The 13,271-nt window shown below is 44.5% G+C and overlaps 1 protein-coding gene across 4 annotated transcripts in view; it reads left to right on the forward strand.

Annotated features, from left to right (window-relative positions):
* CAMSAP2 (calmodulin regulated spectrin associated protein family member 2) overlaps positions 1–13,271 on the forward strand; it is a 97,148-nt gene that overhangs the window by 64,915 nt on the left and 18,962 nt on the right. For 2 of the 4 annotated variants that reach the window (XM_068986389.1, XM_068986391.1), the window contains exons 5-8: positions 4,618–4,650; positions 7,256–7,397; positions 7,715–7,854; positions 12,804–12,897. In XM_068986389.1, the coding sequence (XP_068842490.1) occupies positions 4,618–4,650; positions 7,256–7,397; positions 7,715–7,854; positions 12,804–12,897 (409 nt within the window). The remainder of the gene's footprint in view (positions 1–4,617; positions 4,651–7,255; positions 7,398–7,714; positions 7,855–12,803; positions 12,898–13,271) is intronic. The other 2 variants (XM_068986388.1, XM_068986390.1) reach the window with 1 other exon arrangement.

Here is a 13,271-nt window from a genome sequence, read left to right on the forward strand (position 1 = left end):
CTGTCAGTGGGAGTTTCAGCATTTGAACCGTATGGCTAGAAACAGAATCACTTTATTCTTGATTTTCATTCTTGCAAAGCAAATGCTTCACCCTTTGCTCCTTTTAGGGAAGAGAGGTCAAGTGGTTTGCTCTTTCTCCTTGCTGTACCGTGGGTAAGAGGCTGCCGTGCCCTTTGCCCCCTCAGCTCCTGCTCACAAGGCAGAAGCCAGGTGCCCAGCCCTGGGCTCTGTCACTTCCCCCATGGATGGAGCCTGGGCTGCTGGATGGGGACTGTCTGATCTCCTGTCCTGTCCAGCGATTCTCTGCTCAGATGTTCAGTAGCGTTCATTTTATGAAGCTCCTTTCTGCATCTATCTTCTGGGCAAAATACATGCTCTGTTGAGGGCTACTTGTACTGTATATTATTAGTGTTGGACCAAAATTTAAATTCCAAAGCCATTTCAGTAGATTATTAGACCATCGTCTGACCATCTATTTCTGATTGTTGGACTGGGTGGTGCTTTAAGAGGGAGGCGTTTTAAATAGTGTCCTAGGAAAATATTTTGATTAAACAGGTTGCTGATGTTATTTTCTTTATTTTCTTTCAAGTTTCTCTTTTGGCCTCTGCTACTCCTTTTGATTCTAAAGTGTGAATTTCAGATAAATAATTTTTTGGTATAAGCTGCATGAGCATCTTGTATTTTTATTTGCAAAATCTGGCAGCCCTACTTTAACAATCTCTAGGGGTTAAGCGACATGAAGTCCAGTGTTCACTCTCCTAAGGAGCTTGTCCCGAGTGCTGTGGGAAGTGGGCCCTGGTCTTGGTCAGGAGAGTCCTGCCACTGCCCTTCCCAGGGCCCTTCACGACCCTGGGCCTTATCTCCTGTGTCTGCAAAAACTCAAAGTTTGGATGAGTGGCTCCTAAATTCTGTTACTAAAGTGATGCTCAATTTACATGTAGTAAATGTAAGGGACTCGAAAGGTTAATGAAAATAGTAGTTGGCTATCATAAACTTTCATATATATGTATATATTTAAATATTTTAAAAATTCAAAGATGGTACCATGACTTTTTTTTCTCCAAGGAATATTTTATAAAGATGATTTGGTCTGAAGTAACTTATATATGAGTTAGATAACCTAATACCATGATTTTAATCTTTGTCTAAGAGGACTGTAAAAATCAGATTTAACAGCTTTGTAAATCAGTCTTGTGCATTTGGACACAGACCCTACGAAGATTTGGATTGGTGTGGACTTAATAGAACTTGCTAAGTTAAGGACATTTATTTTGAAATATTTCAGACTTAGAAAAAGATGCCAGCGTTGCCTGCAAGAACCCTGTATGCCCTTTTTGTAACATTTTGTAACATTTCACGTGCTTGCATGTGTGCCCTTGTGTTACATGTTGCACGCACAAACATACATGTGTATACATTTTTCTGAAACATTTGAAACAAGGTTGCATATGTCATGGCCCTTCACCCCTTAATATTTTGGTGTGTATTTCCTAAGAACAAAGCTATTCACTTACACAGCCACAGGACAGGTAACTGAGTGTCAGTATTGTGCTTTGATCAGACTTACAGCCTGTGTTTTAGTTTTGTCAGTCATCCCAACTGTATCGATACTTTATGCTTTTTTCTAGACTGGGATCTCGGCTGAGATCATATAGTGGATTTAATTGTGTATCTTTTTTGTTTTGAATCTGGAACCGTCCCTCGGCTTTTCTTTTTGGTGACCTTAACATTTTTGAAGAATACAGGGCATTTTCATACAATATCCTTCAATTTGATATTTTTACTGGCATTTCCTTGCAGATAGATTAAGCTATTCTTTTTAAGACTGAAATAGGACGTAAGGTGTATCCTTCTCACAAGATTGTATCCAGAGGCACATGATAGCCATATGTCCCTATTAGATGAAAATAATTTTGATCAGTTGGTTAATATAGTTTGGTTTTTTTGACTGCATGGTTATTATTTTTCCTTTTGTAATAATTTGAGAGGAGACACTTTGAGACTGTAAATACCCTGTTCCTCTTCAGCATTTCCCTGCATCCTAGATTTAGCATTTACAGATGACACCTGCTTCAGTTACTATGGTGGCTACGAAATGGTAGTTTTCTATCTCCATCATTTCTTCCACGTTTGTTAGTTAGGGTACTGTGAGCAAATCTGAGCTCATCTGTTTATCAGTCTATCATCTCTTTAGTATCTGTGTGAATTGATAGATTCTTCTTTTAAATGCAGGTACGTCCGTCCATAGTTACTCACCTGTTCATTTGTTCATTCCCAGTTTTATTGAGATCTGACCGACACAGAGCATGGTATAAGGTGCAGGTATGCAGTATCATGGTCCGACTTACACGCATCATGAAAGGATCGCAGCAGGCTTAGTGAGCCTCCGCCACCTCACAGAGACACAGCATTGAAGAAATAGAAGAAACGCTTTCCCTTGTGGCGAGAGCTCTTGGGGTCTACCTTGACAGCTTGCATATGTGCCATGAGCAGGGTTGATTGCCATGTTGTATGTTTCATCCCTACTACTTATTATCTTATAACTAACTGGAAGTTTGTACCTTTTGACAGCCCTCATCTAATTTTGTGTGTATTTATCTTTGAAATAAACTTTATTGAGGAATAATTTTAGTTTACAGAGCAATCCCAAAGATAGTACAGCTTTGTCCAATTTGCCGCAATGTTAACATCTTATTATTGTAATCACGGCCCTTTTGTCAACAACAGGAAAGTAACACTGGTGGAGTGTTAATACTGACTAAGCCACAGGCTTTCTTTAAAGCCCACCAGTTTGTGTTCTGCCCAGGTGTTCTACCCGGCATCCCTGAATTGGGGTTTGTCTCCTGTGTCTCGTGATGAGACTTCGGTGTGTGGGCTTTCAGAGAACGCCGCAGAGGTGGTTTCATGCCTCATCACTTTGCGTCAGGGAGCGCAGGCCGTGAACGCAGCTCGTCACTGATGGTGTCCACGTGATCACTCCGTTCATTAAAGTTGCATCCCTCCTTGTAAAGTTTCCATTTCCCCCACCTGCACTGTTTTCTTTGAAAGTGGGTCACTCAGTCCAGCCCACGCTGCAGGAGAGAGAAGTTAGCTCCCTCCCTGAAGGGTCGAGCCCCTGTATCATTTGGAACTTTCCTCTAAGGGACACTGTGTCCTGTCCACTTCCTTACATCCTTCAGTCGGTTATTTGTAGCAATCTGGACTTGTGTGTGTGTGTGTGTGTGTGTGTGTGTCCTGGGGTTACAACCAGTCTGTGGTGTTAACTTGTTCAGATTTCCCAGCTCCAGTCATTGGGAGCTGTGTCATAGTTTTCTGAATTAGTAAAAAATTCAAGTACTGAATATTTTACAAGAGCTACAGACTAACTCCTTTGCTTACCACCTGTTTTGAATAATCCCTAGTAATTTCTGTGCAGTGGATTCTTCTAGTATCAAAAACAGGAAGACTCCCATTTTGACATTGCTGTTCGTCACTGGGAACCCAGACGCATTTCCAGGGCCTCCTGCCCTGCTTGTGTGCTTTTCGCGACTCCTGCAGACGCAGCTGCCAGAGACTTTGGTTGAATGAGAGGTTAAGATACATGTGACTGAAGTGTTGAGGTTACTCTTCCTGATGCAGCAAGAAAACTTGATTGGAAATGTTATCTCTTTGTAGGAAGCTGGTATTTTTCTGATTCTTGATAAGACTTTTTCAGATTTTTTAAGTTCTTGAATATATGTTTTTTAGGTTATTTTTCCAAATAGTCTTATTTTTACTGTTAATTTCTGTAAGAAAAACTTTCTGCATAAAAGTTTAGTACAAATTATAACTCAGATCCCATTTAGTTTGGTTCATTTTAAAAAATATTTATTTAGGGCTGCCCCCCCCCGAAAAAAAAAAAAAGCAACGGTTCTAGGAAATATAAACAACCACAAATTATTCAGTTATCTGAAATTGTGAGTTTATTAAATTAACCTTCTTGAAGACATAAAATTATATTCTTTGAGACACCCCTGGATAGTAAAAATAATAACATTTATATTCTTTGTGTTAGTAGCTACTTGCTTTAGAAACTCTATGAAAATATTAAGTGATAGGAATTGCCAACTGTTCTTCTTTCCTGTTAACTGAAAGGAACTCTTGCGCCATTAAGGGAGACCACCATCATGCTCGAGTCTGCGTTGCCGTTTGCTCTTACTCACGCACTTACGGAACAGTCTTGTCTTCCTTTTGGGACAAAGACTCGGCTTCCTAATGTCTAAGGGTCTCAGTGGTTGCAAGTCCAGCCCTAGAGTCTTTTACTCCCTCTTGTGCTGCGCTTTGCATTTTTTAGTATGATGTGTGGTTCCAGAGCTGTTACGTAAAATTCTTTGCTGCCAAAGTATGCAGCAGGTCCAGGGTATCCTAAAAACACATATCCATGTTGGGAGAGGAGTTGGGGGGAGAAGGTGGTGGTCTTTATCATGAGGAAACTCTATATTTTAGCTAAAATTTGAAGTATTAACAGTTTAAAAGTGTTTTGAGAACTGTAAATTTGGAGCTCCACTAACAGAAACTTTACTATAACTTGTTAATTTTAAAAAATGCTGATGCACTTTCCCTTTCACTTTCCCTTTTCTCCTGCTGCCTCCTCTGAAGTCTCCTTCCAAATGGTTTTGGAAACTGGTTCCTGTAAGTCTGCCCAGCTTCTTCAGCTCACTCTCCAGAGATGTCATTGCAGAGTGTCACTGTGTTGTTCATGTCCTGCTGATACAGTCATTTCATGTAATTCCATTAGGCACAAGTGGAGATTGGATTGTAAGATCTTTGATCATAGTACACAATAGAAAGACCTAAAAAAATCTAGCCAAAATTTGGATTAGATGCTTTAAAGATAAAGTGTGAACTGGTCTGTCACCACTTGCAGACCGTAAGTAACCAGGTAAGAAGAGAGTGTGGGTCGAGATTCGTACTGGTTTTAATAATGTCGGTAGAAGTGAGTATGAATTGCACATGTAAATTATTTGTATTATCAAGTCATCTTTTTGAAAGAATCATTTCCTTTTGGCCTGACCTATAGAGGACACTGTTTGTGTAATTAAAAAATGGCAGATTCTGTGTCCCTCTCATTACTGAATCTAAACTATTAACAGATTCAGTTCTGGTTTGACTACAAGAGTTGATCTTTCAGGGTGAACTCTAGGGGTTCGACCACTTAAGTGTTTTTCACTCTCAGAAACAGACATGTAACTTAGAAGTCCACCAGAATGTTGAAAGATCGATGATACATCCCTCTTAAATGCCAGATGTCTCACTTTGTAGAAAGAGCGGTGCGTTTGTAAAGTGCCGAGCACGCTCCAGAAGTTCTGGGAGACCCACAGGACTTCAAGATTGAAAGTTGGTTTCCCTGGTAGGCCTTCTAGGATGTAGTCCTCAGGAAGATGTTGCGGCCGGCCACTTTCAAGCCGTGGGTCATCCGGTCCAGACCGCAGGCCTCGTGGCCGCAGCCTTGGGGAACTGTGTGCGCGCATGTGTGCGCGCGTGTGCTCGTGTCCGCCCCGCGGCAGAGCACAGCACACAGCTCAGGCCTTAGTTCCGTGACCCTGGGCGCTCGGAGCCAGCCACTGTGGCGCGCTTCCAGAGGCCGCATTCTGTTTCTCCCCGGCCCGAGGAAGCGGGGCTGGGGGGGTCTGGAAGCCAGAGGGGCAGCGGAAGGCTGGCGAGGCCCCGGCTGCCACTCCCCCTCACTCCTGATTCTCGTGCTTGAGTTCTGAACTGTCTGCCAGCAGCACACTGAGGATGTTTACTAACGATTACATAACACAAAATCAACAATTTTTGTGGTGCACGGATGCGACCTTTTTGCATATAGGTGCACTCTACCATTAAATACGGACTATAGTCCCTGCTGATTCATAAGAACGATCTCCTCTGAAATTCTTCACAAGGGAAAATGTTCATGAGCCTTGTTCTTGAGTAGCCAGTGAGGGGATATAGGAATACTTACCCTTGAATGTGTGTGCTTTTCTGGGGAAAGTCATTTAAAGGAAATCTGACTTCACCACCAAATAGTAAATCTCTTTCAGTAAGTTATTTTTCTATTTTTATTCTCACCAGAGTATTATATTTCATAATTACATTTTAATTATGAAATAGAGATGATCGATTTAGATAGAAGAAAAATCAGTTTTGATTTCTTAAAAAAAAAACCTGTTTTTAAATATCACTGACCACTGTGATTATAAATCTTGTAATGAAATAGTTCAGTGTGCGTTTCGATTAAGTCTTCAGCATGATTTTTCGTGGCTTGAGGAAAGCTTGTGGCTAAAGGCAGCTGACCTCTGGTGACCGCTCGCTGTGTGCCCGTGTGTACATCGCACTTGAGGTTCATCATCTTCCTTAGTCCTCCACATGCTGTGAAGTAGGCACTGTGATGATCCCGTTTCACAGATAAGGAACCAAGAGATGAGCGTTTAGGTTACTTGTCCAAGATCCCAGAGCTGAGAAGTGACAGGAGCAGGATTTGAGCCCAGGTATTTAGTCTGACTTAAGAATCTCCTCATAAACTCTGTTTTACAGCAGGTCTCATTTTTAGGGAACTGTCTTACAAATTTGTATCAGTCACACCAGCCAGTCTTTAAGAAACAAGAGCTGCTGCTTTTTCTGAGAGGGAGCAGAAACCCTTATACTTGCTCCATTTTGGGTTAATGAAACCTCATCCGGGAGGGTTTTCTCAGTTTCAGAGTGGTACACTTTATTTGCATTGTCTCAGCATTCAGATGAGAAGCCAGGATTTCTTTGTGGTCTGATTCCAGTTCCTCAGAGTGACGGTTCGTATCTCAAGGCCTCCTTTAGGAGTAGTTTCACATTCCTCTGGCTGTCCCTTGACGCTGATGATTCCTCAGTCTTTAAGCTCCAGGCTTAATCTTTTTACACAAGAGTGTGCCGTCTAAGTGAAGTCTAACGTTAAAGCAAATTTTATCATCTTCAGAGCCACAGGACTGATAATTTGGACGTTTCAAATGTCCAAAATCCATTCTGTGATGCTTTTATTTTTAAATTCTTGGGCTAAGTGAATTCACATAAATGAGCCCTGTGGCGCTCTGTTAACCACTCAGCTTCAGAACCGTAGGGCTGTTGGCAAAGACGGGTCTAGTAGTGCTGTTCAGGAGAGAAGGATGTGGCTGAGTAGCTGTTGTCTCTGCTGACTTACACTTTATTACCGACACAGGACCTACGGTACTGTGTCTCTCCTGTATGTTGAAGTCCTTACTTTCATCTCTTTTTTACATTGTAGGCTCGTTATAGGAAGGAGCAGACCTTGCTCAAGCAACTGCCTTGCATTCCGTTGGTAGAAAATCTGTTGAAAGACGGCTCGGATGGCTGCGCGCTCGCTGCCCTTATTCATTTTTACTGTCCTGGTGTTGTCAGGTTAGAGGGTAAGTGTTCCAGTGAAATGTTTCTCAACTGTGGACAGACCTAACAGATATTTAAGATGGTAATATCTAATAAGTAATGAAGGCTTTTTTAAGAAAAACATTTATGTCATTCTAGGAGGGCATTAGTTGAGTGAAGGAATGCTTGGTTTCTAAGTATTCCTGTGTAGTGACTGCTACATTTATAGGTGTGTGTGTGTGTGTGTGTTTGAGATGACCAGATTCTAGCGTAGTTGTGTGCTGGTATTAAACTACTAATTATAAAGTGAGTCCAAAGTGTGTATTATCAAAATTAATCCTTGTTCTTTTCTTATCTGAAGACATTTGCTTGAAAGAAACCATGTCTTTGGCTGATAGCCTCTATAACCTGCAGCTGATCCAAGAATTTTGCCAAGAATATTTGAACCAGTGTTGCCATTTCACCCTGGAAGACATGCTCTACGCAGCTGCCTCCATAAAGGTACGCCGTTGGCCCCTTCGCTCTAAGGTTGTTGGGAAGAACACACAGCCAGGTACAGAGTCTAGTTAACCATAATTTCACTCAAAATAGTTTTGTTAGGTTTTTCTGCTGATTTTGTTTCGTTGTAACGTACACTGTTAGCTACAGGTGTCTTTTGCAATACAAAGAGTTAATCTGTGGTCCTGCAGTGGTTAGCGAAGTGGAGAGGCAGCTGCCAAGTGTCTCTGGGCCCTCAGCAGGGCTGTGGGCTCCAGGAAGAAAGGGTCCTCCTATCCCAGAGCTTGAGGCGCAACCTTGGGAAAGAAAGGGGGAAGGAACTACCAAGGTTGCCTAGAAACGAGCCTTCTAAGAAGTGACTCCTGGCGATATCCTGGTGGCCCAGTGGCTGGGGCTCTGCGCCCCCACTGCAGGGTGTGTGGGTTCAACCCCCGGTCAGGGAGCTGGGATCCTGCGTGCCGCACAGTGCAGCCAGTACATAAATACACGATTTTTAGTAGATAATAAAAGTGCTTGTTTTTCTCAGCCGTGCGCGGGTCCCTTGCTTCGGGACGCTATCACAGGGCCTCCTAGCTTCACGCCGTTGCTTCCTGCACTTCTTCCAAGGGCTGTTCATTGAGCACCTCGCACTGTTCCAGGTGGTTTGGGGGAATCAGCAGACGATCAGAGATCCGTGTCCTTTGAGAGCTTACTTTGAAGTGAAGACAGACGTGTGTCTCAGGCGTGATGGCTTCTGAGCTGCAGGTTCCAGAGCTCCATGGTGGGAGTGATGCCTTGCTATTCCTGGCAACTGCAGAATTCCTTCCCACCTCCTGTGCCCTTGCCTGAAGTTCGCCACTTCTGTGTAACGTCAGAGAGGAACAGCTTTGTGTCAGGCTTGACGCCTGGCCGTATTCGCGGTGCCCACCTCCCTAAAGGCCGCCGTGGGCCTCCCGGAGTAACGCTGCCACCCGTGTGCTTGCACTCCTTGCTCTCTGCCCTCTTTATCCTGTGCCTCTTTCTCCTTTACACACAAGGCAGGAGACACAGCCAGCCGTCCAGCTGTTTCCAGAACAAACCACTGCCCATTGACCAGAATAGCACCCACTCCCCGCTGTCCGACATGTCGGAAGAAAGACCTTGATTGATTTTGAATGGTTACACCATTTTTACCAAAATGGAAGTTGGGAGATATTTTCATATTTATCTTGTTAATGCTTTTTCTGATTCTTGCCTATTAAAAATTTTAAATGCCACTACTATAATCTAAGGGAAAAAAAATCATCTCATTTTAACTGTAAGAGTACATTTGCTTCACTCGTATACCTTGGACTTCCCATAAATAAAATGTAACCCTGATGTTTAGATCAACTTACTTTGAGCATAATCCAGATATAAAGATACTTTCTTAAATGAGGCATTTAAAAAATAGATAATTATCTGCAGAGAAGACTGTCACTTTATCTGTTTTGGTCCTCTGCTAAATTCTCAGAACCACAGTTTTGTCTTCAAATGAGTGTTTTAAGATTCCGCATCCTCGAGAAGTTGCTTGGTCCGTGGTGCTGGGCATCCCATCGTGTGTTGACTTGAGCAACAAGTATTTGTGGGGACGTGTGCAATGAGCCCTCTTTTCCCCCCACGCTGGATGTGTACACTGGTGTGCCCTTTTTAGAGGGCACTTTGGTGGCATCTAACCAGATTGAAAGTGCACAGAAGGCTGCGTCAGTGCTGCTCCTGGTGGGTGACAGTGGGGGGCAGTTCATCTGGGAAGGGCCGCAGTGGAAGTGTCCCGTCATGTAGTTGAGCTGTTTAAGGGAAGGAGGCAGAAAGCGCGCCAGAGTTACGAAGAGAAGCACCGGGTCGCCCGCATTATGTATACCGTGATGTGATTTATACCTGGTTTTAAAACGCTGTTTCTGTCAGTGTGCACGTGTGCACGTGGGTATAGACACACAGGAAAAGGGCTGCGGGGAGAGAGACACAAACTGTTAGCAGTGGCTGCTTCTGACTGTGGTGTTGGGATGTGGGCGAGAGGAGTGTGTGCCTTTCACTTTTTACTCTGTGTATTCATATTCTTTGATATCGTTTACATAGTTCAAGAATGTTAATGTACAGCTGCGTGACTTTTTAACTAAAAGAAGAGCTTTTAAATGAAATTAATTTGGTATCATTCCTAGAATATGGTGACAGATTTGTTGCTGTTTAATCTTTGCAGATTCAGAAAGGAATTCTCTTCATAAACTTCAGTTACTGGGGAAATCGTTGGCCAAACACAGTACAGTTATGTTACTAGGGTAGTTATCTGACCAGGGTGCCTGAAATAAAATTTTTCCAGCTTTATTGAGGTATATATAGTCGCTCAGTCATGTCCGACTCTTGCAACCTCATGGACAGTAGCCCACCATGCCCCCCGTCTATGGGATTTCCTAGGCAAAAATACTAGAGTGGGTTGCCATTTCCTCCTCCAGGGGATCTTTCCAACCCAGGGATCAAATCCGTGTCCCCTGCATCAGCAGGCGGATTCGTCACCACTGAGCCCCCAGGGAAGGCGTGATTGTAGAAGTCTAAGGTGTTCAGTGTGTTGATTTGACACGCACATACTGGCAGCTGACCCCCTCATCACTTGACATCAGTACCATTTCTCTGCTGTGAGCATTTAAGATCTACTTTCAGCAGCTTCCAAACCTGTGGTGCGGTGTCATTAACCATAGTCACTAGACCCCCAGGACCTGTTCACTCTGTAGTCGGGGCCTGGCCCGGCCCCTGGTGCCCCCCACTCTGCTCTCTGTTGGCTCTTTAGATTCTACGTGCAAGTGACACCACACAGTGTTTCTCTTTGTCTGACTCATCTCACTCACTGCAGCGTCCTCAGGAGCCAGCTGTGTTTTTGCAGATGGCAGGCTCCCCTCCTCTGCTCAGGGCTAAGCAGTACCCCACTGGGTGTGGGCACCACGTCTGCATCCGCCCACCCGCTGTGGACGCCCAGCTTGCGTCCATGTCTTAGCTGCAGTGAGCATGGACGTTTGGATCTCTATCCAGGATCCTGTTCTCATTTCCTTTGGGCATGTACCCAGACAGGACAGCTGGGTTCTGTGGTGGCTCTGTCTCACTCTTGGAGGAGCCTGCGCACTGCTCCGTATGCTCGAGGCTCCCCTTTTCTCCACACCCTCATCAGCACTTGCTGTCGCTTACCTTTTTGAGGATGGCGATTCTGACAGGTGCCAGGTGGTATCTCGTTGTGGTTTTGATTTGCATTTTCCTGATGATGAGTAGTTTTGTTGAGTACCAATGTCCTTAAATATTTATTAATTTCCTATAACAGACAGTTATGGGGCACTTAGCAAGTGTTTTTTCAAAACATATACACAGCTTTCAGTTAATTGTGCTGGCAGAGTAGAGTCTAGCCCTAGTACTTAAAGTATAATTTTACGCTTTGGCTTTAGAAAGTGTGCTATGAGCTAAGTATAAAGAATAAATGTACATCACAGTCATCTTACTGCCCAGAGATACTCCCTGTCAGTGTTTTGCCTGTGACTGGCCTTTTTTATTATGTGTTCACTTATTCACTTACACATTCATTCAGTAAATATTCGGGGGGCATCTGTCATGTACCAGACACTGCCTTGAACACTGAAAACAGCGTGCTTAGCATGGCTCTGTCCTTTTACCATAGAGCTGGCCGGGTAAGAGGAGGAAGCCTGGAGAGTATGGTATTCGATGAAGCTGGGGAAATTGAGGACGGCCCTGATCAAGTACCTACTTGTAACCTGTAGTCAGTCTTTCCCTAAGGGTGGGGAAAGTGGGGGAAAGGGTGCTACAGTTTGAGAAGTTTGACTTAATAAGTCAAAGAAAAGGGGATTGTATTCCAACCAAGCGGTGAAAACATTCGAATCAGAGTAATTATGATGAAGATGGGGAGAAGTGGGTGGGCTCAGAGATGTTTAGGGTGCAGACTCTGCAGCCCTGAGGATGACTTGGTGTGGGAAGGGAGAAAGAAGGGGGCACAGGGCGCCCCCCGGGATTCTAGTTTGTTCCCTGCGATGGCAGTTGTCTTTCAGGGAGGTGAGGCTGGAAGTGCATCAGGGTTGTGGGGAGGAGGACTGGTGCAGGCAGAGAAACACACGAGGAGATGCTCGAAGGCCACTGTCTCGGGACAGTCACGCGTTCCGGAGTCACCTGACAGGGGCGGGTGGCAGTCTTCACAGAGGAGACACATCAAGAGTATCTGGTGCCGCTGAGAGGTCAGGTTCAAGGGAGGCTACAGAATCTGTTCGATTTAGTACATAGTCGTTGGCGACTTGAGCAGATGCAGTTTCGTGCTTGCGTGCCACGCGGGAGTGGACTGGGAGTGGAGGGCTGGGACCGGGTTGGTTGGGGAGGCCGCGTGACAGAAGCCTGTGCGGAGGTGAGGGCGGGGCGGGGCGGGGCGGGGCCTGGCCGATGGCGGGGCGGGGTGGGGCGGGGCGGGGCGGGGCCGAGAGCGGGCGAGGAGGGGAGTCGGGTGAAGGGTGTGCCTTGTGCTCGGTAGGAGAGATTGGAGCAGGCTTGCTTACTTTTTAAATGTCTTTAGTTTTTTGGCCATGCTGCGTGGCATGCGGGATTTTAGTTTCCCAACCAGGGGTCAAACCGAAGCTCCCTGCATTGGAAGCGCAGAGTCATAACCACTGGACCGCCAGGCAGTTCCTGAGCTTGTTTAGAAGCCAAGTAGGGCGGGTTCAGCCTAGGGGGAGAATGAATGTGTCGGAGAAAGAAATATAGTTGAGAATGAAAGCTGCTGAGAGGGTAACACACAACGCAGCCCGTAGAGGCTATAAGCGTTCTCATTGCCTTTTTTTTTTTTAATCACAAATTTCAGTGAGTGACTGATATTTAAAGCTGTATTTCATAGGTAACACAGAATAAAATTCTCCTTATCATTGCTTGTTGGTCAAGCTTTACCTGATTTTTCTCCTGACTTTCTTGCCTCTTTTCAGAGTAACTACCTGGTGTTCATGGCCGAGCTCTTCTGGTGGTTTGAGGTCGTGAAGCCCTCCTTCGTCCAGCCCCGCGTCGCTCATCCACAAGGAGGTGATCCGTGTTCCTGTGAACAGACAGAATGGAGAGTTAAAACAACCTCGCCTGATGTTCTTGTACAGGAAGGCCTGTGACTGTTTCATGTTCTAGCTGTTAGCCTGGATAAATTCTGAATATTTTAATATTTAAAGCCATTTAGTTCTCTGTTGAGTGAGACACGCCTTAGGGGAGGAAAAGGAGGTGGCGAGAATAGCCCTGAATTCGAAGGCTTATGTTGTGGAACTTACAGCTTTAACTGTTTTCCCTCTTTCTTCCCTTTGCGTCTTTTACTCCCACCCTTAGTTTTTGTTCCCTGTTTTTTAATGTTTTGTTTTTTAATGTTTTTGGCCAGAAGCCATTCAAATTATGGCTTGGTTCTCATCTGTAAT

The sequence above is a fragment of the Capricornis sumatraensis genome, chromosome 14 (assembly GCF_032405125.1).
Source record: "Capricornis sumatraensis isolate serow.1 chromosome 14, serow.2, whole genome shotgun sequence".
NCBI classification, from domain to species: domain Eukaryota; kingdom Metazoa; phylum Chordata; class Mammalia; order Artiodactyla; family Bovidae; genus Capricornis; species Capricornis sumatraensis.